General features: G+C 46.9%; 1 protein-coding gene across 2 annotated transcripts; it reads right to left on the bottom strand.

Moving 5' to 3' along the window:
• Nucleotides 1–330: 330 nt before the first annotated feature.
• Nucleotides 331–26,041, bottom strand: POU2AF1 (POU class 2 homeobox associating factor 1). Of its 2 annotated transcripts, XM_039721935.1 has the most exons (12): nucleotides 25,955–26,041; nucleotides 17,440–17,564; nucleotides 16,768–16,810; nucleotides 16,419–16,690; nucleotides 12,192–12,463; nucleotides 8,949–9,054; nucleotides 7,807–7,953; nucleotides 5,773–5,824; nucleotides 5,032–5,198; nucleotides 4,292–4,408; nucleotides 1,327–1,491; nucleotides 331–1,126 (listed from the first exon to the last, which is right to left on the bottom strand). In XM_039721935.1, exons 1-12 carry the CDS (start codon nucleotides 25,968–25,970, stop codon nucleotides 1,055–1,057), a joined length of 1,554 nt encoding a protein of 517 aa, XP_039577869.1. In that variant the 5' UTR covers nucleotides 25,971–26,041; the 3' UTR covers nucleotides 331–1,054. The 2 variants fall into 2 exon arrangements, with proteins under 2 accessions (XP_039577869.1, XP_039577870.1); XM_039721936.1 differs by lacking the exons at nucleotides 331–1,126; nucleotides 1,327–1,491; nucleotides 4,292–4,408; ... (2 more) ...; nucleotides 7,807–7,953; nucleotides 8,949–9,054 and having other exon boundaries at nucleotides 10,371–12,463.
• Between the last annotated feature and the right edge of the window lie 365 nt (nucleotides 26,042–26,406).

Raw genomic sequence — 26,406 nt, 5'->3', positions numbered from 1 at the left:
GAGGGCTTCCAGAGCTGTTGTGTGCCACCAGAGCTGGAGACTGGGATGGGACTGGACTGGACTGGATTGGAGTGGATTGGATTGGATTGGATTGGGTTGGGTTGGGTTGGATTGGATTGGGTTGGATTGGGTTGGATTGGATTGGATTGGATTGGATTGGATTGGATTGGATTGGATTGGGTTGGATGGGATGGGATGGGTTGGTTTGGGTTGGATTGGGTTGGGTTGGACTGGGTGGGATGGGATGGGATGGGATGGGATGGGATGGGATGGGATGGGATGGGATTGGGCTGGATGGGATTGGATGGTTTTGGATTGGATTGGATTGGATTGGATTGCACTGCATTGCATTGCATTGGAAGTCTCCCCTCAGGAGCCAGAGCTGCCCCATGTCCTCGTTCTCACAGCAGCTGTTTCTGTCCTTGGGCTGGCCCCGAGGAGCTGCTCCAGAGCCCTCCCAGAGTGCTGAGAATGGGAGTTCCAGCTTCCAGGACCCCCCTTGGGGCTCTTGGCTTTGGATCCATCCCCTCGGGTGAAGTCCAGCCAGGGCTGACTCAGGTTCTCCATCCAGGCTCTGCCCCTCAGGATCCTGCACTCCCAGGAGAGCAGGGCCAGTGGAGCTGCACATCACAGAGGCTGCAGCATTTCCAGCAGTCCCCAGCCAGAGGCACAGTCTGGGGGTGTCTCAGAGCAGCATTTCTCAACCTTTTATAGCCAAACTGTCACCTTGTGCTCTGTCAGCCCCAGGGGTTTCAAACCTTGGCTGTGCTTTGATCTTACTTGGAATATTTACTTATTTATGTAGCAGCTCCTTGATTTGCTCACCTCCTTGCTGGAGGTTTATTCGCATTTTCTGTTACCAAAATTGAGTTTTCAACCATTTGAATGCTCATCTTCTGCTGTCTGACGTGCTGCTCGTGGCCACAGGTTGAGAACACTCTCACCCCAGCCTGGCTGAAGCCTGGAGGAGCTGGGATGTGCTGCAGAACCACCCTCACAGTTTTTATAGGAGGCAGAAGCTGGAGTTGAAACCGTTCCATAAAGTGCAGATAAATCAGGATCTGGCATTTCTGTGGCAGGAGTTGAATGCAGGTGTGACTTTCCCTTTCTTCAGCAAATTTCTGACCTGCCAAAAAATGTGGAATTTCAGGAAGCACCATCTGAGCCACCCAAACCACTCACACACACGATTATTTCCATGCACATGTGCAGCTAAATAAACATCCAAACACATCAGGAATATTTTTATATTCACAAACACAAAAACCCAGCAATCCCTGGAGCGTGCAGGTGTGTTAGGGGAGAGCAGCAGTGTGGATCCCATACCTGCTCCCCAGCTTTTCCAGCAGGGGCCATGTGGATTGGCTGGTCATTGTCCAAATTCCTGATGCTGGGGTCTGCCCCATGCTCCAGGAGCAGCTGGATGATTTCCTCCTGGTTCTTGTCCACTGGCAAAGCAGCTGCCATGTGCAGGGCGGTGTTGCCATGGGCCTAAAGCAGAGGGAAGGGAAAAAAAAGGAGTAAAAAACCCAGATAAACTCCCTGGTGAGCTGTGCCATCTCCCCAGAATCATCCTAGAAATGGAGACGTGAAATGAAAGAATCCTCATGGGATTTGTCACCAGGAGCTGAGGGAGGATCTCTGCTCTGTTTCTCCCTGCAGGAGGTTTGTGGATTCAGATTTTTTTCTTTGCTAGAGCACCACAAATTGGGGGGCTTTGATGCTTTGGGTGTAGATGATAAATAGCTCTGAAGCAGGAACATTTTTGGGCTGCATAAATCCCCCTAAATCATACTCTGGTTGTTCTGAAATCCCCCTAAAACTGCTCTGGAGTCCCACAGCCTTGTGTATGATTGCTTTGAAATTTCCCCCCCTAAAACTGCTCTGAAATCACTCCTAAATCACAGCCTCATGTATGATTGCACTGAAATCCCCCCTAAAAGTGCTCTGAAATCCCACCCAAGTCACAGCCTCATTTATGATTGCTTTGAAATTTCCCCCCTAAAACTGCTCTGAAATCACTCCTAAATCACAGCCTCATGTATGATTGCACTGAAATCCCCCCTAAAACTGCTCTGAAATCATCCCTAAATCACAGCCTTGTGTATGATTGCACTGAAATCCCCCTAAAACTGCTCTGAAATCACCCCTGAAATCATACCCTCATGGAAGCAGAGACCTGGGGCGTTAGTGGAAAAGAGAAGTCTGTAACAAACATGGAAATATTTCACTGGGAAGCATTAAACTGGATTATAGACACTGAACACACCACAGTGCTGCTCAGCACACAAAGCTCCACACCACCAGTCCCATTTGTGCTCCCTTTTCCCAACACTTCCAAGTGCCAGGAAGATTCCAATTCCCAAGCTCAGGCACGCCTTGGCTGCAGTGGCAGGGCTGACAGGAGGGCCAGAGCTGGCTGTGAAGCCAGGCATGGATGGAGGAGGCTGCAGAAGCTCTGGTGCCACCAGACCGTGCAGAAATCTGTGCCCTGTCTGGTCAGGTATGACAGCTAACGGTTGTAAATGAGAAAAAGCTGATAAACAAAAGCATAATGTGAGGTATTTTTAGTCTGCAAGAGTCTCCTTGAGGCAGCTGCTTGGTTTTTTTTCTCTCAGAAACAATCGTGGGTTTGTCATGGCATTGGAAAGGTTGGGCACAAATTGCAGCCTGTGTTAATATTGCAGTTGTTCAAATGTGAAATGAGAAATGTGATTTTCAGCTCCTGTTAAGCACTCAGACATCAGGGAGGACTGAAGCAGAAAATAAAATTGCAAAAAATTAACAGTTTTTCTCAGACAAGGCATGTTTTACAAGCAGATCCTTGTCAAGTTTATTATCCCAGAAAGTCAAGGGATGGTTACAAGCTCTTTACAGGATTTCTTGTTAAAATGGAAAAATCTGCACTTGAGAGCTTCCAAATCCAGGCATGGGCTAAGAAAATGAGGCAATCTGACAAGGCCTGACCTTGAAGCCTCAGGCTGACTTTAATAGGTCTCATTTGAGTCAAAGTGGGCTCCAGGAATCCTCCAGATGAAAAACACCTCCAAGGCTTCAATATTTTTCTCATTGTGAAAATGCCATGGAGACAGATCTGGAGTGAGACAAGCACGAGCAATGGGTGAGCCAGGGGAACCTAAACATGGCTGTTTCCTTGGCTTTTTCATGCTTTGAACAGCTACAAAATCCAGGATACCTCCCTGCCCCAGACAGCTCAGCAACAAGACTGAAGCCTCGGAGTGATCCTATCACAGGAGGAAGCTCTCCCAGGATTGTGATCAAGAGACAACGGAGACTCCCCTGGACAGGCTCTCACCTGCCTGAAGGGTCTTTAAAGGTACAGATGGAATGCAGTGAAAAGCCCTTCACTGGACAGAGAATCACCAGCTCGGCGCCATTACCCACAAACACAACCCAAAATGGGTTTTCTCCAGCCCAACAGAAAGCTGGAGGGGTAAAAAAAGTCAAGCTGCCCTTTGTCTGCCTCGGTGAGCAATGGATTGACTGAGAAATTCAGTTCCCTCCTGGGGGACACAAACTCTGGGGAGCAAAAGCGAGGCTGAGACTGCAGGTGCTGAAGTGAAACAGGGACCCCCAGCCTTGTCCCCTTCCTCAAAGGAGAAGGACAGAGGGGGAGCACCCAGGATCAGCCCTGAGCCCTGCTGAGAGGGGCAGCTCTGCCTGGTGAGCAGTGAGGGCTCCGCTGAGGCTCCCAGGAATGTCAGGATTTTAGTTTGGGAGGATGGAGCTGCTGCCTGGGGATCTCTCCGAGGTGAGCTGTGGGGCACACTGAGGAGGTTTCCAGCTTGCTTTGCCCAGCCTAGGTGTGGCTGTGCCAGAAAATCTGCAAATAATGGTTAAGGCAGAAAGAATCCCTGTGTCCCTTGACAGAAACAGGGACTTTGTCCTCGCTGTGCTGCCACATCTGACAGCAGAGATGAATCAATAGCTGGCTGCCCTGGAGTGCCTCCCCTCAGTGTTTTGCTGCTGTCAAAGCTTGCATCACTGCAGGGCTGTTTGCTCAACCCTCAGCCTAATCTAAAGTTCACGTTCCTCCTCAAGCAGCCACTTTCCCTGTTCTTCCTCCTCCCTGTTTATCTCCTTCTCATTCTCTCCTCTCCTGCTGGGAGAGGGCCCTGCTTTTCATGGCAGAGTTTGAGCCAGGTGCTGCTTTCCTGTGAGTCTGTTTACTGGAAAATGCAGTTTGGGGTTGAACAGAAGTTCAGATTAGCAACTTTTGCCCTTTCCCTCTGTAAAAAAACCACAACAACCTGTTGTTGACAAAAATTACCTTGCTGTTGACAAAATCCTTGGACATGAAAGCGTTCAGCTCCAGGAAGTACCTGAGCAGGGAGACATTCCCATCCTGCACTGTGTAATGGAGAACTGTCTTGTTGCTTTTCACATCCTATTTCAAAACAGAGAAAAAGAATATTAAAAAAAAACAAGGTAAATATGAAGTGTTCTGCAGGACAAGCTGGAGAGGGAGAACTGTCTTGTTGCTTTTCACATCCTATTTCAAAACAGAGAAAAAGAATATTAAAAAACCCAAGGCAAATACAAGGTGTTCTGCAGAACAAGCTGGAGAGATGCCATAAATCCATCAGAGGAAACCCAGGCCAGCTGATGGGGAGCATCTCCCTCCCTCCAGTGACCCTCTGAGTGCCCAGTGTCTGCTTCAGGGACTCCAAAAGGCAGCACCTATTGGACAATATTTTTTATTGACTTCGAGATGGGATAATTAAGAGGTGTTTGAAAAATTTTAATTTATTTTTAGTCTTATGAGGAGGGCGAAATAACCCAAGTGTTATAATTTATGTTATTATAATTATAAGTTAACGATTTTTAAATTATAATATACTATTATAATAGTAACAATAATCATATAACAAGCACTTAGCCCAGTCCCTTGGAGGGAGAACAGGCTTGGCCCATGTGCCAGCAGCTCATTCCTTCTCCAACCCTGTGTTTTGAGCACCAGATGGGAGAGAATTCCCAGAAAAACGCAGGGATAAGGCAGCCCCTCCTCACCCGGCTGTAGATGGAGGCTCCAGTCTGCACCAGGAGATGGATGCAGGATTCCAGCTCCCTGCTCTGCTGCTGGAGCTCCCTGTGCTGCTCCTGTGGCACTGCCTGCCTGCCCTGCTCCCTCAGCAGGCTGTTGTGGGCCAGCACAGCGCAGTGGAGAGGGGTATGGCCTGGAAAAGAAACGTGGGGTGCAGGTGAGGACAGTGCCAGGAAAATACTGGGGAGAGACGAGGCAGGAACAGAGAGAATTCCTTCAGTCATTCATCCAATCATTCATTCCATCACTCATTCCATTGTTTATTCCATCATTTGTTCCATCATTCATTCCATCATTCATCCAATCATTCATTCAATCATTTTTTCAATCATTTATTGAATCATTTATTCAGTCATTCATTCAATAATTTATCCAATAATTTATCCAATCATTCATTCCATCATTTATCCGATCATTTATTCCATCATTTATTCAACCTGTGCAGGTGTTGTTGAGGCACAAGCCCTTCTCAGGTTTCTTCTCTGGCTCTCTGGACACTTTTTGGGGCATTCCAGAATGTTTTTAGCTCCAATTGAATCCCCCCAGAGCCATCAGCACCTTTGAATTTTGTGGCATTTGAGTGCACAGACACAGCTCTCTCTCTCCCCCAGGCATTTTCTGAACCAGCAAACCCCCAGAACCCAACGAGCATCAGACAATGAAATATCCAATACATGTTTTCACACCACGTGTGCAAAGGTTTTTACCTTCAAAATCTTTCATTTCCAGGTCCAGAGGGAAACCCAGTGACAGAATAACCTGGAGGCAACAGAGAAATGCAGAATTTGAGTTCAGCAGAACACTGTGCAAGCCAAAATCAGCCAAGAATAACAACATGTAAAATCAAACAAGATCAGATGATGCTAATTTAACTCCAAGCCATTATTTGACACTAGATTCCAGTGCTGTGAATGCTCCCAACAGGGCCATTCAAGGTGATCACATTCCCTGGTTTCCTAATTCCCACGTAATTATCCTTTCAGATTTTCAGGACAGTGAAATTGAGTCTCTGCCCCCAGCTCAGGCGTGCCAGACTCCTCACTTTCACCCTGCATTAGGCAAAGCCACCAGTGACAGCAGGACGTGTTTGTTCTGAGTGATCCTTGACGAGGACAAATGAAAATCTCTCCCCTGACAGGTGTAGCCAAAGTTTATGGCCTAAAAGTTTGCCAGCACTGACAATTCTCAGGCTGGATTTATTTGCTTTTTGTTTTCAGTGTGCAGCAGTGTGTGAAGTTAAAGCCTCAGCTTGTGGCAATGAGGCTGCAGAAACACCAGGAATTGTGATCTGGAGATGAGAATTTCTTGGATTTAGCAGAGAATCAAAACCTCAAAACTTTTTAATATAAGAAAATTATAGATTGAACACGATGGAGTTAAGCAGCTCCTTGTCTGTATTATTACAGAGAATTTCTTTCTTTATTTGATTGAATAAAGCAAGTTGTTCACATTAATGGCTGAGAATTTTTGCAGTGACTCATCTGTGTCAAGCCAGACAAGGCTCAGGACAGAATCCTCCCACTGAAAGATCACCCAGAACGGTTAGGGCTTGACTTATCATCTTCTAACAAAAATAAAATATATACAGATCAAATATTGACAGCTAGCTCTGAGGTGCTTATTAGAGATTAGATAGTTAATCCATTAGGGGAAAAAAACCCAATAAAATAAACAAACAAACCATAAAGCCTTTCATGGCTCTGACCACATCGAGGAGCGAGTCTCTGCCCGTTGTCCCTTTTTATATCAAGGCAAAAAAAAAACAAACCAAAAAACAACAAAGAAACCCACAAAAGAAAAACCAAACAAAGGAACCTTGCGAGGCTTTGTTGGCATCATCTGGATGAACCCCCCTTTTTCCTACTTAAGGAAACACCTGTTTTCCAGAGAACTGGCTGTGTTACACATTAACTGCCCGCTCAGGGCTCAGCCTGGGCACAGCTAACGAATGCTGGACGTGGTGCCAGCACCACAGGCACCCCCTGGCACCTCAGCCCTGTCCCCTGCCCTAGGGAGCTCGGCAGAGCCACCAAACTCTGCCTGTGCTCAGCCCCAACACGGCTCAAGGATGGCTTTTTTTTTTATTAATTTCATTTTCTGGCCAATATTGGAGCATTTAAGACTCACAGGGGGCTAATCCCTGCTGTGGAACCCCTTCCCAAAATGCCCACAGGGCCTGTTTTAAAGGGTTAATTTGCTGGTCAGGGCTGGCACAGAGCTTAGGTGCAGGCTCTGTCTGCAGGGAAATCCATGAAGCAACAGTGAAGCAAAGATTTGCTCATATAAGTCAGGTTTTAAAGGAAAATCTGGAAAATATGCCTCATTTGAAGGCTCTGCCTGTCTGCAGGGTCACATCTCATCTCTCTTCTGCTGGCTTGAGTCTGGACACAAATTTTTGCTCCTGTGTGGAGGACGGTGACCTCAGGGAGGGGGTTTCACCCTGGTTTTGGAACAGAACTCCCCCTCCTCACACCTCATGGCTGGGGACTGCCACCAGCACATTTAGAGCCATGATCTGCAGAAATAATTCATTTCCCTCCACAGAGCCACTAAAGAATTTTCCTCTGTAACAGCAGGCTGCAAGCACAGTCCTAAAAAAGGGATAAAATCAACCCTGGGAAGTCAATCCCTGACACAAGCAGCCTTTGCTCAGCCTCCATCCCTTTATTTAACACCACCAACATCAACATTTTATTGTATTTTTACACTGCCAGCAATTCAAACCATCCAGCTTCCCCTACCTGGAGCACTTGGGTGTAGCCATAGGTTGCAGCAAGGTGTAAAGCTGACTGGCCCTTGTTGTCCACGGCGTTGACGTCTGCTCCTGCCTGGATGAGGTCGTGGACGATGGCTGCCTGCCTGGCAGTGACAGCCACCAGCAGGGGAGTCTGCAAGAGCACACAGAGAGCTGTGAGAGCTCAGACTAGCTCCAGAGCCTGGCAGGGATGCCTTGGAATGGCTGCCTAAAACAGAGGCTAGACAAGATTAGCAGTATAAAAGTGAATATTTATTAAAACCCTTCAATAGGTACCTGGACAGTCAAAGCCTCCCAGAGGCTACACCCAAGATGGTCATGAATTTTTCAGACAATTCTAAGTTTGGTCATATTTGGTTAATCCTCCAATTACAGCTTTAGGTTATGAAGTCATTTATCCCCAGTTTGCTCCCCCAAACTCATTTCTGTTTCTACTTTTTAGGGCCTGAGACAATGAGGTGTTCTTGAGTTCCAGGGGAATTTTAGCTGAATAAAATAGGAAAACAATAACTGACAGGCTGTGCAGCTTCAGATTTATACACTACAGAATTGCAGGATTATAAATATATGAAAAATAGAAAAGCTAAAATCCTAAGGCAGCAGCAGCAGCTGCTGGTGTAAAACAAGGAGTGGGGAGGTGCTGGCTGAAATCCCAAGGATTGTGGTGCCAGGAATGAGCACAGCTCACAGGATGCTTTGGAATCCCACGTGAGATGGGGATTTCCAGCTCTTGCTGGACTCCCTCTGGTGTTCTTCAGCCCCGAATTTGATGGCAACCCAAACCCAGCATTTTTTAAACCCGGATTTCACCAGGTACACAACAAGTCGGTTGGCTGTAAACCCTTCAGCCTCAGAGACTGATGCCAACGCACAAATATTTTACTGGACCAGCGTTTTCTCACATCACTCATGGGCTGAAAAAAGAATGGGCTCATTCTCACCCCACCTGATTTATGGCCACGCCACTGAATTTTACAATCCTGCCACTGAATTTTACAATCCTGCCCCCGAGCGAGGCCCATCAAGCCTTCCTTGGAGGAGCAGAGGGGCAGAGCTGGATTTTTAGGGTACCGAGCCTGTTCCCATCCCAAAGGCTGCTGTCTGCAGGAGAAAGTGGCCCCTTTTTACCTTTCCTCTGTGCTCCTTGGCATCGAGTCTCCTCAGGGCTTTCATGCGCTCTGCGGCTGCCAGCGTGTGGGCCCGCAGGCCTTTAGCTGCATAAATATGCAGAATTCTAAGACAGCAAATAAATAAAGACACCCATCACTGGTGGACCATGGACCACGCTGGGAGCAAACAGTTTTACAGGGTAGCACTGCTGCTTTTGGGGTTTTACAGCCAGAATTCCACAAATCCCTGCCATGAGCCCCAAAAATTCCAATTTTCATGGGAAGGGTTTTGTACCTCCAGCAGCTGCAGTGTCCAAGAGCCCTCAGCACTCCTGAGCTTTGCCTGCTGCCTCCTTCCCACTTCAGCACCTCCTTGCAGCTGAGATTCACCACTGGGAGGTGTCAAAGTGCACCAACATTCCCTGCTTGGGGAATTGGATGTATAAATCACTTTTTGGGGTGATACAGCTCTGGGTGTGTGGGTGAAACCTCAGCATCAGGGGTAACAAGCACTCCCTAATTGATATATTTGTAATATATCAACCTGTTAAACCCCCTAATTGATTTATTTGTAATATATCAATCTGTTACATACTCTATTGATGTATTTGTAATATATCAACCTGTTAAACACTCTATTGATGTATTTGTAATATATCAACCTGTTAAACCCTTTAATTGATGTATTTGTAATATATCAACCTGGTAAACCCCCTAATTGATGTATTTGTAATATATCAACCTGGTAAACTCTAATTTCTATCAAAACTCCTGGTGAGAGGGACACAGTCCTTGTATTTTGCACCAGACAAAGAGCTGGCACAGCCCGTGGGAGTGGCTGGTGGCCCTCAGTGATGGGGAGAAATTTTCTCTGCTTTATTTTGGTCATCTGGCTCTGTCTGGAGCCACTTCCATTCCCCCAGGTCCTACTTGAAGGAAATTCCAACCCTCTAAAACAGGAGGAGCCCACCCCACACACAGTCACACCAACCCCTGGCTTCATTCTGCTCCAGACAGAAATATTTGATGCTTTTCAGGCAGAAGGTGGTGGGCAGTTGTTCTCTCCTCAGGTAGTTTTGTACACCCCTGGCAATCTCAGGAAGTGGAAATACAATTTTCTGGCTAATCTGATTTTCAGTCAATCTCAGCATTAGCTGTGGCTGCACACCCACACGTCCCCAAGGGTGCCAGGAGAGGATAAAAGTGATTGAAGCTGAACTGCAGGAGCAAGGACTGCTGCAGGAAATGCCTCCAGGCCACAGCTGGATCAAGGAATTCCTTCTTAGTCTGCTTAATGTGTAAAATTAGCACAAAGTCTGACAGCTAATCTCTGGTTCTGGCCTGTACATATATTATTGAACTAATTGCTAAACCAATGTGGATAGGAAATAAAACACTCTAGGCATAGCAAAGTTACTGTAGATCTTTATTGAAAAAAAAATTGTCTTTTTTTTCTAACCAGAACAACCCAGAAAGAAATGATGAAACAGTTTCATCTTTGTTTTAAGTTCACACACAGAATTTACATACATTGGAGTGAAAGGAATTGAAAAGCAATCAGAGCAACCACAGGCTTGATTCACAACTGCTTTATCCCAGTTTTACCTAGGGAATATCTCTGAATGTCATAAAACTGGAGGAAGCAGTGGTGAATTAAGCTCCTTTGAATTAATTTCTTTGCTGGGTTTTTCTGCAAATATAAGCCACTAATTTCAATGCAAACCTCAACTACTGCTCTTTTCCAACAACTTTATGATCACTTACATGATCTAGTGCTCGTGTCTTTCACATTTGTCAATATTCAATAAAAATACTCTTGGAAAGTCTTTAAGACTTTCAACCTGGGTTTTCAAACCTCACCCAGGCATGAACTCTAAGGCCACTTGAAATATTGCCTGGGTGGCAGCAGGACTCCAGGTAATAAAGAGTACAAGAAATTATTTTGCAGTTAGTCTTGCAAATAATAGAATCATCTAACAATCCTGGGCTTTAGAAAGCAGAAAAACCCAGAGAAATTGTGTTCACCAGCCAAGAGCCTCTTGTTTGTCAAGAAATGAATAAACAGGGTTTGAAGGGGATGTCTCTCCTGAAATATATCAATATATTTGCCTGTGTGTGGCACTCCTGAGCCTCAACCAAAATATTTACACTCGCATCGGAGGGAAAAGTGAAGCTCCTCATTCTCCAGGAAAGGAAATCAGAAAGCCATAAAGGAATTGTGTTCACATCTGGGCCTGGGGAGCTTTCCAAGGAGAGGTCACTAAAGTTCCCTGGCTCAGCACATCACACTCAAACGCTACAGGAAAGTGAAAATACTGCCAGGTAACAGCAATGCCATGGAGTCCTTGCTGGGCTGCAGTCCAGGTTCTGGAAAATCCCTGTTTTCTCAGCGATCCCCTGATCTAGGGCCATGAATTGCATTCCTGACAGACAAATCTCCCAGATCTCAGTGGGACGGGATCTGTCACCAGCAGCATTGCCAGCCAGCCACTAAATCAGCCCCACACCTCAAATGTGGATATTTCAGAGCCCCAAACCCTTCTGCAGCTGAAAGAACACGACCCCAACCCTCTGCTCCACACCTGCAGGGGCAGACAGGGAGAGCTTCCAGGTACACCTTGGTGTGAATTGCAAACAGGGATCTCTGACTGCTCTGGCATTTAGCTCAGCTTTATTTTCACACTACTGCACCTACCTGCACCAGCAGAACAAAGCTACATTTTATGTTTTCCTGATTTCCAAAGGAATGGTAAAATTTAGGAGATAAAAATGCCAATTTAGCCCCCCTCCAATGTTTTCTAGTGGTCTAAATCTGGTAAGAATTCCTTCCTGGACAGGTCAAAGACACACAAACAATGCATTTACACAAAAGCAACCCTATTGAACTGGGTTTGGCAATATTTAGAAACAATTGTACCCTCACCAAATGCTACAGCTGGCTGTGGCTACACTGGATTCTGTCATTTTGAGGCCATGAGGGTGAAAATCACCTTGTGCTGGTGCTCAGCACAAGCGTGCAGCATCCAAACCTGCCCGGGAGAGGCAGGAGCTGCTGGAACAGCAGAGAAATCTTGTGCTGGGCGCCAGGACAAAGCAAATTTCCCTCACCACACAAATCACGGCGCCCTAAAATTCCCACCCCACCCTGCCTGCTTCTCCAAAACCCACGGAGCTGCTGGGGGGAGCACCGAGCAGCGGAGCAGCAGGCCCCAGATGTGCAACCTAAAGCCCTTCGACAGAGAGAGCGTGGCTCAACACGTACGTATCATTGTCTTCATCTTCCAGCAGCAGCCTCTCGATGGGCAGGGCGCCGATGGCTCGCCGGGCATCCTCCAGCTCCTGCGGGGCTGGCTCGGGCATGGAGATGGGCACGGGCACCAGCTGGGGCCCCGGGAAGGAGGAGGAGGCTGCGGGGTACTGCAGGGTGGAGGCTGGCAGGGCAGGCAGGGGCTGTGCCCATGGGAAGTAGGTCAGCGGCGGCTGCTGCTCCGTCACCTCCAGCGGCGGCACCACGGCCGGGGTGCTGCTGCGGGGCTGGGGAAGGGACAGAAAGACAGTGTTGAGAGCTTTGTAACAAGCTGGCTCCGAGCTAAAGGTCACAGTGAGATTAATTTGACCGAGATGGAGAATGAGGGGAGTTGCCATTCCAATTAAACTGTGTGTCCTTGGCCTACGGATGAAGTAATGCACAAAAACAGGTGGTAAAGCAAAACAGCTTGGGAAAATAGTAGTAGTTGCACCAAAACAGCACGTAGATAGCTGATAACTAATTAGCCAATGGTGAGCTGGGATTTTGCACTATGCATGAGCTAATTAAAAGGTGTATAATAATTGGCGATTCGGGAATAAAGACGAGACTTGTAGATCATCATCTGGTGAACGAGTCTTCCTTCTCCGTCAAGACAGCAAAGACAAGACAAAACAAAAAGTGTGGTGTTGTGTCACGGCAGTTTCCAGCGGGCTGCCGTGGCCAGGATAGCTCAGGGAGGCTCAGCAGAGCGGCCGAACTCCCAAGCAGGTCCCAGCTGCGGGCAGCCTAAGCAAGCTGTGGTGATTTCAGCTCTCAGGGATTGTCAGCTCTTTGTGATTTCAGCTCTTTAGCTTGCTGGTGCCGCAGCAGCAGATGCAGGGAGAGAGGAGAAAAAGCTGTATAAGGTTCCGCAGGACTCTTTCTTGGTGTCCCCCATGAAGATTCTCAGTGACAGCTCTTCTGGTAAACCAGGCAGAATCAGGGTTTTTATACCCTACAAGGGTTTTGGAAATTGTCCAATAGTAAGGGTCAGGGGAAAGTGACCTGTGGGCTTACAGAGAGATGAGCAGGGTCTGAAGGTGGAAGAGAGGGGCTTCTAAGGCCCAGTCATCATGACTTGGCATTTCCTAGCTCAGGCTTCTGGCCTCCAAGGAGGCCTTGCAGGCCCTGGGCCTGCTACGGTGTTAAGACAGAGTGGAGCTTTTCCATTTTGATTGAGGTGAAATGTATATCTTTGAGTTAAGCTTTGAGTGGCTTGCTAAACACAGCTGTTTGGTCTGACTGCCTGTTCTCGCAGAAACCTATGCTTGGAGAAACTGCTTCACCCTAAGGACAAGAGATAAGGGGGGCAGCCAGAGAGAGCAGGGCAAAATGACCCAGGAGCTCTTTCTGATAAAGAAAAAATTAGTGGCAAATGTCACCGAAATCAGTAGAATGAATATGTATCAAGCTATTATGAAATTGCATGCATATGTATTTGAGAGGGAGATAAAACAGGATCTGGATTTCCCAGAGGCACACATGTCATTTTAAGGGGAATGATTCCCACATGTGTCCAGCACTGTAATAAACACACCGGCTTCACAACTTATAAACACACCGGCTTTACAACTTCCACAAAAGTTGTGGAGTTTGTTTGCTTCCACAAATCAATATTCACATATTTCTCTGAACAGAGAGAGACATCATTCTCTCTCCCAGGATTTGTCCTGGGGAAGGCAGTGAGAAAGCTCAGTGAAAGAAAACAATTCCTATCTCTATTTGCTGCTCCTGTTGTTTGGCACTCGTGGAATGTGTTATGGAGATTGGTCACAGAAAGGGATTTGTTAATTGGACTCTGGTTGGTTTGGATTGATTGACCAGTTAGGTCAAAGCTGTGTCCTGACTGTCTGAAAGGTCACGGGTTTTTCTTTAATATAGTTTTATATAGTATAGTATTAGTATGGTATTAGTATAGTACAGCTTATTGTTCAGCCTTCTGAAATCATTGGAGTCACTGCACGTTATTCCCACGTTGGGCTCGTTCAGAAACAATAAAGCAGCCTGCTGGGGCAGGGGGAGGATGCAGCACAGGATGGGGATGCTCATGCCACTTCTGGCATCCCCCGTCCTTCCTCTCCGGGTGCTGATGGTGACACTTTTCCTGTGCCCAAGCCACGCTCGCCTCAGGCTCCCTGCAGCTTTCTGTCCCCATTCCCTGTGAGCCTGTCACAGCCTGTGCTGGCAGCTGCCCTCTGCACAGCCCCAACTTTGCTGCCCCTCGTGTGGCCTCTGGAACAGCCCAGGCAGAGCCACAACCCAAAGCCAGCCCACGGCCCTTCCCCAGCACCAGGGGCCACCAGGACACAGAAATGGCCTTGGGGGTTGGCTGGGTCTGCCTGAGCAGCCAAACTGCACCAGGGGAAGGAAAACCAGCTCCTGAGGTCCATTAGAACACAGCTCCCTGTTTGGCATTTCCTAGCTCAGGCTTCTGGCCTCCAAGGAGGCCTTGCAGGCCCTGGGCCTGCTACGGTGTTAAGACAGAGTGGAGCTTTTCCATTTTGATTGAGGTGAAATGTATATCTTTGAGTTAAGCTTTGAGTGGCTTGCTAAACACAGCTGTTTGGTCTGACTGCCTGTTCTCGCAGAAACCTATGCTTGGAGAAACTGCTTCACCCTAAGGACAAGAGATAAGGGGGGCAGCCAGAGAGAGCAGGGCAAAATGACCCAGGAGCTCTTTCTGATAAAGAAAAAATTAGTGGCAAATGTCACCGAAATCAGTAGAATGAATATGTATCAAGCTATTATGAAATTGCATGCATATGTATTTGAGAGGGAGATAAAACAGGATCTGGATTTCCCAGAGGCACACATGTCATTTTAAGGGGAATGATTCCCACATGTGTCCAGCACTGTAATAAACACACCGGCTTCACAACTTATAAACACACCGGCTTTACAACTTCCACAAAAGTTGTGGAGTTTGTTTGCTTCCACAAATCAATATTCACATATTTCTCTGAACAGAGAGAGACATCATTCTCTCTCCCAGGATTTGTCCTGGGGAAGGCAGTGAGAAAGCTCAGTGAAAGAAAACAATTCCTATCTCTATTTGCTGCTCCTGTTGTTTGGCACTCGTGGAATGTGTTATGGAGATTGGTCACAGAAAGGGATTTGTTAATTGGACTCTGGTTGGTTTGGATTGATTGACCAGTTAGGTCAAAGCTGTGTCCTGACTGTCTGAAAGGTCACGGGTTTTTCTTTAATATAGTTTTATATAGTATAGTATTAGTATGGTATTAGTATAGTACAGCTTATTGTTCAGCCTTCTGAAATCATTGGAGTCACTGCACGTTATTCCCACGTTGGGCTCGTTCAGAAACAATAAAGCAGCCTGCTGGGGCAGGGGGAGGATGCAGCACAGGATGGGGATGCTCATCCCACTTCTGGCATCCCCCGTCCTTCCTCTCCGGGTGCTGATGGTGACACTTTTCCTGTGCCCAAGCCACGCTCGCCTCAGGCTCCCTGCAGCTTTCTGTCCCCATTCCCTGTGAGCCTGTCACAGCCTGTGCTGGCAGATACCCTCTGCACAGCCCCAACTTTGCTGCCCCTCGTGTGGCCTCTGGAACAGCCCAGGCAGAGCCACAACCCAAAGCCAGCCCACGGCCCTTCCCCAGCACCAGGGGCCACCAGGACACAGAAATGGCCTTGGGGGTTGGCTGGGTCTGCCTGAGCAGCCAAACTGCACCAGGGGAAGGAAAACCAGCTCCTGAGGTCCATTAGAACACAGCTCCCTGTTCCCCTCTACAGGGAATCACATCATCTTGTGTCAGCCAAGCAGATTTGGTCTGGCCTGAAGCCAAATATTTTGCTATCTTTATGTATTTTATGACCTTGCTGCTTTATCCTTTAAATTTATTGCCAAGTCATCCTTCCTGCCTCACCTGATCAATATGTTTCCTGGAACCCCACTGACATTTTTTTTTTTTTAATTTTAAACTTGGAAATAAAGAGTGAAAATCCCTGCTCAGTCTGGAAGAGTGAAGACAGCCGGGGAAAAGGTTGTGAATTTTGCCTGATTCCAGTACAACCACAACTTTTTGACCTGCTCAAACCATATTACTGTCCTGGGAACTGCATGGCATGGATGCAAAGACACACAACATTACAGTAATTAAATAAATTAGCCTAACTCCACCCCGCGACTCTTGCTAGAAGGTGGGAATGAACATCATTTCCAGCTTGGTGCTTTTGACTTACTGCAAAATTGGTGATGAGAGGCTGGGAAGTGTAAGTGAGGACAGAGGAGGGTCCCACCAGGGTGTAGCTGGGACACACGGGCTGGACGTACATATCTGCTGTGTAGGGACAGCTGCCAGCCTCGTGGGACACGTAGTCAGGGTAGGGGCTCCACTGAGCCAGGGGCTGCAGCGGGGTGCCAGGGGGCTGCGGGATCCATCCAGAGGCCAGGGCTCCTTCCTCTGGGCCAGGCAGAGCAGGGGCAGCAGCGTCCATGTCAATGCAAGGCTGGCCTGGAAAACAGGACAGGATTAAAGCCCAGCTCAGCACAGCCTTCCCTGGAGAGTCCTGGTGAGTCAGGGATATTTACCCATGGGTGAGTAGGAAGGGACTGGCTGATGGGGCAGAACAACCTGGAAGAGAGAAGAAAAAATAAACATCAGAGGTGAAGCCCATCAGCATTAAATTCAATCCCTTGGAGAAGCACAGAGCATACCAGGCATTATCAGTGCCAGGGTCTGAACTCCCCCACCCCACAAAGAGCCAGAAGAGCTGAACCTGGCAGCCAGGACACACCACCCCCAACACCCACAATGTCCCCTCAGCCCAGGGGGGCCTTGAAGTGTGTTTAAATCTTGTGTAAAAAGAGAATTCTCCTCCAGAGAGGAGCCAGCCAAGCTGCTGCCCGCTGGGAGGGCAAATTCAGCCTGAAAAGAAGCAGCAAGCAGCCAGGGATGCTCAGGATGGTCTCTTTCAGACTCCTGAACAAGCTGCCTCCCTCCAAGCCACTCTCAGTCCCCATCAATCAGATCCTGCCAAGTGCAAAGCACTTCTCCTTTCCATTAAGTGGTGGAAGGTGCTCAGCTCGCTAAAAGCACCCCAGCTAAGGAGAATTAATGGCCTTGCCAGGTAGCACCAGGCTGCAGGGCCTTTGAAACGCTTTGGGGATGTAAAGATTTTCCTTCATTGGCACAGGAGTGCTGGGGCTGGGCGAGCACTGAGCTCCTGAGGGAGAATTTTCCTCCTGTTTGTTTTTCCCTACCGTTGTAGCTGCAGTTGCACTGGAATTCTGGACATTCCCCCTTTTCCTCTTCAGCAGCTCCTTCACGGGCTCCTTCACTCGGACACCTTGGTAGGGGCGAGGCTGGGGCTGCTCTGGGGCAGAAGCTGAGGGGAAAAAATGAAATAAAAAATTTAGGTGACATTTATTTTCCTCTCAGGGACTCCAAATCCCCACGGCAGCCTGGTGGCAGGAGCAGGAACACATTTATTTTATTCTTCCTTTCCTTTGTGTCCCTCAGTGCCACTGACCTGCAGAGCAGCTTCACACAGTCCCAAAAGGAAAATCAGACCAAATATACCCAAAAGGTGACACACCAGAATTGTTGGCCAGGCAGGGACATAAAAAAGCAGAAATTAGATATTTAAAATAAATATATTCACTGTTTAGGCAGAAGGTATAAAAAGAACCCAAATCAGGAAAACATCCTCACTTGAAAAAACATTTAAACATCATTAATTTGACTTAAATATCTCCTTGTGAGATCAGGCAGGTGCTGAAGTCCCAACCTAGACCAGAGTATTTCAGTTCTGAACAAATTTTGCTCATAGCCCGGCCAGGAGGTTGATAAACAGGAGACAACACATCACAGATCTCACACCCAAAACCTCCCAGCTCCCACCCATAAATCCTGCTCCATTTTGAAGAATTAGGTTTGCAAGCAGCTCCAAAAGCCTCTCCCAAAGCCATGTGAGCAGCGAAAGCAGGGGAAGCACGTTTCTGCCAGAGCCAGAATTAACAACTCATATTTTACTGGGGTGTTTGGAGGGAATTGATAGCAGAAGGAAAGCAGGGGATATCAAAGGCTGGTGTTGTAAAGGCACCGATAGCAGAGGTGGCTGCCTGCCCCTTCTGCTGCACTTTGATGTGTAAATACAGAAATTGATAAGTTTGCCATTTTTAACGATTGGAGCTGGCCTTTGGTTTTGAGGTACAGGGGGTGTCCAGCTCCAATCTGGATTTTAAACTATTATTCCACCCCAGGAGCATTTATTTAGATTCACGTCCTACAAGAATGAATCATTTCACCTCAGATATCTCTCCCAGCTACATTTAATTCTGAGCACACTGAGGTGTTCCTGTTGCACCTTCCTGGGAGGAGAAAAATGGAGCTCTAAAGACAGAGATCATAAATCCACCACAAAAATTACTTAACAGAATGAATGTTTCTTCTCTAATTTCTTTTCAAAAATACTTTTTTTCCCTTCACCTTGGCTCTTCTATTAACTCATTATAATTTAATTATGAAATCTTGATTGGCCACGACAAATCTTTTAGGACCAGACAGAACTCCATTTATGCACTGAACTGTTGCCTTTGTTATGCACATTAAGGAAATATTTTATTTTTAATCAGTAGTTGAAGCAAAGATGATTTCCCAGCCTTTGCCTACTTTCTGTGGACATCCTTTGTGGCTCTTTAAATCAGGTTTCTTGCATTCCAGTGGATCCTTTGGTTTTCAAAATGAAATTTTAAAAGAGAATAAAGATTCTTCAAGTCTCCATCCACAAGGGCTTTTAATACAATTCACACTTTGCTTTTTCAATGTAATTGGTATTCATTTATTTGAGTGCAAATAATAAAGACTTCTGGTGTTCTTGGTGCTGTGTGAAAACATCAACTCCACAAACCTGAGCTCTGCCAGAGCTGCTGGAGGGGCAGAAATGAACATTTTGGGGAGTTTCTCATCCCCAACTCATAAAGGGCCTCCCTGCAGAATTAGGGTGGGGAAGGATGGTGGTTTCTGGCTCCAGGTTTGGGGGATGGGAAAGAAGAAATTTACTGTAAAAGCTGACAAATATACCTATTCAGAGTTTCCGGTGTAAGTAAGCAGAGTAACCAAAAAAGAAAAAAAATATAAAGAGAAAAAAAAGTTTTAAAAACCAAAGTCTGCAGATCGTATTTCGGTTCCCCCAAGCTGACCTCCAGAAATAAAAATAATGTGAGCACAGCTGCTTTTCCACTGCTCAGGGGCCTGTGGGGTCTGAGCATCACAGACAGAGCACTGCAGAATGGCTTTGGGGCCTCAGGGTGCAATTCCTCATCGAGCTGAAGACACATGGCCATTTACAAATATCAGCATTTGGAGGAATAATGACAATTTAAATATCTTTGTAAAGGAAGAACCTGGATTTAGTCATCCTTATATAAAGGTTTTAACAAACTACGAAGCTGTCTTGGACCAGGATTCCATTTTATTTTAATTTTAGTCATGAGAGCCCAAGTTCCTTTCAATAAAATGGAACTGAAGGAGATAAAGGAATAGCAGCCGTGTTCTGTCTCCTGCAATTCCAGGAGCACAGGACACCCCAGGCACATTTTGATTTGCCCTTGTTCTATGAAGCTGGGGCAGTTTGAGACATCTCCAGTCGAGGAGGAAGAGAAGGAATCCAAATCCAACCACTTTGCAATGGTTTCCACATCTCACTTGGGCCCATTCCAGAGCTCTGGCCAGGCTGCCTCCCCAGCCCTGGCGTGTGCTCAGCCCCAGGCTCCCTCCATCAATGTTATCACCTGGATGTATTTGCTAAAAGTCCACAAAGGCCTTGAAGAATTGTGAGCAACCTTTAAAAGCTGTTGCTGAACACCGGAGCTGCTGGAAAGGCACCAAAAGGCTCGAAACATCAAGGGACAGCAGCAGGAAAATGTTGGATTCCAGGCCATGCTGCAGCTCAGCCTGGAAGCACCAAACTGCCCAAAAAAGTTCCAGGGATCTGCCACCCTCAGTTTATGTAGATAAAATCTGCATAAATACCTCAAAAATATTGATCTGTATCACTGAAGGGGTACTGGGGACAGACAAAGGTGATAGAGAGGCTCCATCATCAGAAGGCATGAAAAGCACTTTATTTAGAAATCTACAGTTCTTACAGAAACGATGGTGGACCTAAGACCTGATTGGCCTTTAGGAATCTTCTCTCACCTATTGGTGAACTATGAATGGCACACTCTGGAGAACCACATCTATAAAGAGCAGTTACAGAAAGAGAGACAATAATTGTTTGAATTCTGTCTCACTTCAGCTTCCCAGGAAAATCCTGGGAGAATGTCTCTGTTCAGGGGATATGTGATTATCACAGATCTGAGTCAATGGCCAGGCAGGGAAAGCACGCCAAGACATCACCAAAAATTCAAGCTCTGTCCTCCCCTACATTTTGGTTGAAGCATTGCAGAAACGGGAGGGAAGCGAGGGCAGCACAGCTGCTGGAAGGGTGCGGGCAGCGAAGCGCGGCGAGTTCCAGATCACTGAGCTTCCCCTCAGCGCTGCCCCTCTCACATCACACACACACACAGGAGCTGCAGCTCGCTCTCAGCCTCCCAGCCCAGGCCCAGCAGCTTCCCAGCAGGCAGATTTCACTTTGGAACACCCTGCTGGTCCCCAGCAGTGTCCCTCTGTATCGGTGCTGTGCTGCCCAACGGGCAGGAAGAACGATGTGCACAACTCCATGATGTCAGAAGGCTAATTAATGACTTTATTACGCTACATTATACTATATTACACTAACAAGAACTATCACTCACTGACTAGCAAACCCACGACTCCTGCCCAAGAGTCCTGACACACACACACGTGGACCCAACTGATCAATGAATCCAAAACCATCACCAAACCCAGCCAAGAAATCACCTCGGGTGAACAATCTCCAGAGCACTCCACATGGGCACAGACACAGCAGCAGCCAATGAGATAAGGATTGCTTTGATCATTCTTTTCTCTGCTTCTCTCACAGCCTTTCTCAGGAGAATCCCAAGAAAGCTAAATTTCCTTTATCTCCTTTGGTTCCATTTTATCGAATGGAACTTGGGCTCTCGTGACTAAAATTAAAATAAAATGGAATCCATGGCAATAGGGGATGTGAACACCACACCACTGCTCCCTCTCATAAAATTATCAATTGATCAGTGTTAACACTGCAAATAGTTTTCCCTTTTTTTCCTCCTTTCACCCTCCAGTGTAATAAATAATTGAAAAGAAGCACAATAGTTTCTCTTGTTTGCAGTAACACCGAAAAGCAATCGCTGACTGCAAATAACAAGAAAAATTTCGATTTCAATTAGCAAAGCCCTGAGTTAATGATTTGGATATTGGAGACGAAATCACATTTTTATCAGACGCAGTGAACTTTGGCTAATAAAAAGAAGAAAGAGGCTTCATTTCATAGGCTTGTATGCTTAGAGTCAAATCAAAACCTTTTTACATCCAGGCCCATGGCAAGGGACTCAACACTGGTCATGATCCTGTCCTTATTTCCTGGCTAATTACAGAGTTTCCCTCAAAAAAACCAGGGTGAACTTTATCTCTGTTTTGTGGCCAGTCCAGGGCAGGGGAGTAAAGAAAGTGCATTTAATAACCCAAAATCCCAAATAGTGACATGACAGGGAGTCACTCAGAAATCTTCATTTCCATCCCCATCCCTCGGCAGCCTTCAGGGTATGTCCTGCTTTTAATTAATATTTTAATTGATCCAACCAGCAGTTAAAGGTGAAATACTGACATGACCCATCTGCAATTCCAGCCCATGAAAACAAAAATCCAGTTATTTCTGTGAAAATCTATCTGAACCAGTTGTGTTGGTGGCCACAGGCTGGGGTGGCTGCTGAGCACCAGGTCCCTGGCACCTGACTAAATTAATTCATACCCACCTGACTGATAATTCTCTGGCTGGTCCTGAGAGTGAATAACCCCATCAGCGCCAAATAAATCATGACACAACTCAGAAAATGTTTGTCTGAGTTTCATTTTGCTATTCCTTGCTTCATTATCTTTTCAGTCCCAAAGGATCATCCCAAAGCCCAGGTTTGCACACCCATTTGAAGGGCTGGACATGCAGCTTCTTGTGCATTTGACACAACCCAAATTTCCCTAGAAGTTACAGAGAACACAAGGAAAATTGGGCTGGAGAGGATTAATACAATTTGCTTTTTCAATTTAATTGGAATTAATTTATTTGAGTACAAATACTAAGGAGTTCTGGTGCTGCATGAAAACATGAACTCCACAAATCTGAGCTCTGCCAGAGCTGCTGGAGGGGCAGAAATGAACATTTTGGGGAGTTTCTCATCACAACTGATCGTTTATCCGTTCAACGCACTCTGGGTGGGGAATTCAATAAAGATTTTGCCAATGCAAAGCACCCACCAAACATCAGGGCAGAGAATCTGCTTTAAAATGAGCCCAGCTCGGAGCAGGGGCAAAAAGGGCTGAGTGATGGCTGATTGCTCAGCACAAGGAAATGAACTCAGGAGGCTCCTGGGCATAATTCAGCAGCCTCAATATTTCACCTCCCAGAATCCTGTTTGGCCAGATCTCCTGCACTGCATTATAACCACCAAAGTCAGTGAAATATTCATTTGACAGAAGGATATTTTAGATTTATACCCAATATCTTCATTTTCAGGTGTTGGAAGATTTTCCAGGAATCAAAGTAGCCTTGGATTCAGGCAAATCTATGTGCCCCATGCTGTTCCTGAGGAATGCTTTTGATAACTGTCCCTTAAAACAAAACAAGGATCTAAATGAGTGGAGAGCACTGTGCAGAGCCTACATTTTGTTCCCACACAAGGAAGGTGATGAACAGAGTGGATTTTAGATTTTCCCACTTGGATAGAAACCAAATTCAAGGGGAGACACAAAATGCTGGCTAATCCCTGCTGCTCTAATTATTCTAATTAAAAAACTAAAAACTTTCAAGTGCCAAACGAGAGTTGGGTTTCCTGGCCATGTAGTGGTGAGGGCCACTAAAAATTCTCTGTTTCAGAAGAAGAGGAGCCCTGGTGCAAAGGGGAAGCTGAGATAGACAGAAAGTGTCTTTAACCTTAAGTCTCACCCTCAGGTCCTAATTCCTCCCAGCCCATAATACTCTTTCCATTTTAGTAATGCAAGCTTTCCATTTAATTGCTGCTGTGGTCATTCGTAGAGTTTGACACCTGCTTTGCAAAGCATGGATGGGCTCAACTTTCGTGCTATCCCTCTTTCCTGGTGGGGTTTTACCAAAATTAGCACTCACAAGGTGCAGAATGCTGCAGTTTCACCTCTCAGTCTCATTAGCTGATACTTTCAGGATGGCTCTGTGCAGCCCCACATCTGTTGTGGGCAGGAAAGGTTTTTTATTCACTTTAAAGGCGTTTGGGAAGGGATTTTGCAGAGGTGTGAACTCACATCTCTCGGTGGTAAAAGGAATCTGAGCAGCTCAATCTCTGCCAGTGACTGCAACAGGAAAAAATCTTGGACACAGGCAAAACCAGCACCAAAAGAGGAGATTCCCGCAGAATTAGAATTAATTAGGCTGGAAAAGACCTTTGAGATCATCAAGCCCAAGCTGCTGCCAGGCTTTGCAGAACACAAACCATTTGTACGGACGGAACATTCGGGTCGGTTTAAAGAATTCACTATGGAGGTGGCAACAAAAGCAAACCAAGGGGAAAAAGCTGGTGCTGCCCATGAATTCCCCATCCCTGAGGGGCTGCTGGGGCCGCTCCTGTTCAGCAGAATCCTGGGGAGCCCCGACCAGTCACTTCTCCTGGGCCGTGGGAGGGGAGGCTTTCGGGCTGAGCCGCCCTCGGGGCTGCGAGCGGAAGCCCAGGGCCCCAGTCCTGCAGGGGAGTCACTGTGCCGTGACCTGGGGAACATTCCCAGCCTGCAGGACCAGCCTGGCCAGGCTCCCTGCTCAGCAAAATAGCCCAGCTTGCCTCGTGGTGCTGCAGAAATGACCCTGAAGGAGCATAAACCGCCCTGAGAATGCCCTCAGGTGAGGTCACCCGCTGCTTCAGGGAGTTCTTGTGTCACTTCTGGGTTTTCAGAGACTCACAGAGTGTTCTGAGCTGGGAAGGGCCCTCCAGGATCACCCACTCTGAAGTGAGTGGCCCATGCAGGGGCTGAACCCAACATCTTGGTGTTGCCAGCACCAGATGAGTCAAATCTCAGGGTTTCGGTTTGGAAAGTTCCCAGCTCACCTGAGCTGCCTCTGCATGGATTCCTGCTCCAGAGCAAGGCCACGGTGGGGACATCGTGGGGTCACAGCTGGCCTGGAGCAGGTGGTGCAGAAACGTGAGCTCCCAGCTGGTGACACCGACAGGAAACAGAGGTGGCACCAAAGGGGACAGGCAGAGCTGCTGGGAACTGCAGCTTCCACTGAAACCTGCGGGCTCTGGCACCTGGTACCTGCCCCGAGCCCAGGGCTCCCCAGGGCTCTGCCCTCCTGCCTCCTCCAAAGCCAGCGCAGTGCCTTGGAAAAGCAGCACATTAATCAGATTTCCAGCAGTTCCGTGCTGGAAAAGGGAATTCTGACAAAATACAAAAGGAGGGAGATCCAAGGAAGAACAAGCTCAGGGGACACTGGCCAGGAGGTGTCTATAAATTATCATCAGGGAATGACTGGCATAATTTGACTTGTAATTCCTTCAAGTGTCAAAGGCAAAAAGCAAAATAAATACAGCAATTCAGTTCCCAATTTCCTCCTACCCAAAGCATTGCTGTTAGCATTGCTTTGTCACTTCAGGAATAAAAAACCAACCCAAAAAACCCATTCAGAGACTTCTGAGATGGAAGATTAGAACCAGGATTTGGATGTAATCATCTTGCAGTTTTTCCCATGTCTTCTCCTGAAAACTGCTCAAGGTAAAGGGGGAAATACAAATAAAACTTCCCAAATACACATTTGAGCTTCCAAAATGTTCAGCTGAAAAGAAAGAAGGCAGGAAAAAAAACCAGAGGAAACGGGTTTCAAAGCTCACAGAAGCACATGGTTGGTTTACTACACGCAGCAGAACAACCTACAAGCTGAGATAAAAGATGAGTAGTGTCAGATAAGTCACTGGCAAGGGTTTAAGAAATTAATTTTTCCACTCAGGTGTGTTGTACCATTCTATGTGAATGGAACAGCAGGGTGAGAGGCAAAGGGTGGCAGCAGAGGTGCCAAAATGAGCATCCCCTACTGATGACAAGTGAGATGTGGTGGTGATAAGAGTGAGAATGAAAACCTTGCAAGAAGCAAACACCTACCTGGAGCAGGATCAGTAAACTACTCCAGCAAAGGTGGGCCCAGAGGAGTGAAATTATCTTGAAAACAAGAAAACTGATTTCCTGTAAAGTCATAACTGTATTGCCCTCAACTGCTTTGTTCCTTATCTTTTTTAATTAGCTGAAAGGAGTACATATCAAAAAAAAAAAAAAAAGGCACAGAAATAAGATTTCTCACAGGTTTCACTTTTCAAAAGGAAAATTTTCTGCTACGTAACCACCGTAACCTTTGATATAATACCTGCATCCTGTTATTGTTTTTATGAATCATAGTCTTCCACTTGATTCATAGTGATGAAAGAAGCCAACAAAGCAGCCCTGAGCTCATATCCCTGCTGGAAAATGAGCATCACACCTCAGCACTGCCTCCCTCCAGCCATTCCTGAGCATCCCCTCCCCTGCCACTCTCTGCTGATTTATCCCTCACCACCCTCAGCTGCCACCAGAGGTAGGAGAAGCAAATCAGAGCTCACTTACATTTTTGCCAGTGCATTCTGTGGTGGGATGGAGCTTTTCCCCCCTTCCTGGCCGAGGATAACTCTGCTCCGTGTGTGTGTGTGTGGCTCCTGGGTGGGGATGTGACAAGTGAGGGTCAGGATGTTTCTTTCAGCTTTTTAAAAGCGCCGTGTTCCCGCTGAGCCCGGTGACATCATCACCCCTCCAACCACAGCCACTTCTACATTTTCCCTTTGCTCTCTGCTGCTTCTTCTTCTTCTTCTTCTCCTTCTCCTTCCCCACGCTCAGCAGCTCCTCTGAGGAGATGTTCTGCACAAAAAAGGTGTCACCAAGATGGGATTGAACAGCCAAAGGTGGAACCTGCCTCTCCTGGGATTTTCACCACAAATTTGAAAAATCAAAGCAAAAAGGTTGGGCAGCAGCAAAGGGTCTTGCAGGAAGATTTGGTGGCACTAAGGATGATTTTTTTTTTC

This window comes from Passer montanus, unplaced genomic scaffold (assembly GCF_014805655.1).
Source record: "Passer montanus isolate IOZ18808 unplaced genomic scaffold, ASM1480565v1 scaffold47, whole genome shotgun sequence".
NCBI lineage: Eukaryota > Metazoa > Chordata > Aves > Passeriformes > Passeridae > Passer > Passer montanus.
The sequence above is the reverse complement of the archived record's forward strand: the minus strand, read 5'-3'. Positions and strand labels throughout refer to the sequence as shown.

Coding starts and splice junctions, on each gene's coding strand:
- POU2AF1 (XM_039721935.1), bottom strand. Junction 16,691..16,767: donor CCCTTCCTACTCACCCATGG/GTAAATATCCCT, acceptor CCTGTTTTCCAG/GCCAGCCTTGCATTGACATG. Junction 12,464..16,418: donor CTCTCATCACCAATTTTGCA/GTAAGTCAAAAG, acceptor TCCCTTCCCCAG/CCCCGCAGCAGCACCCCGGC.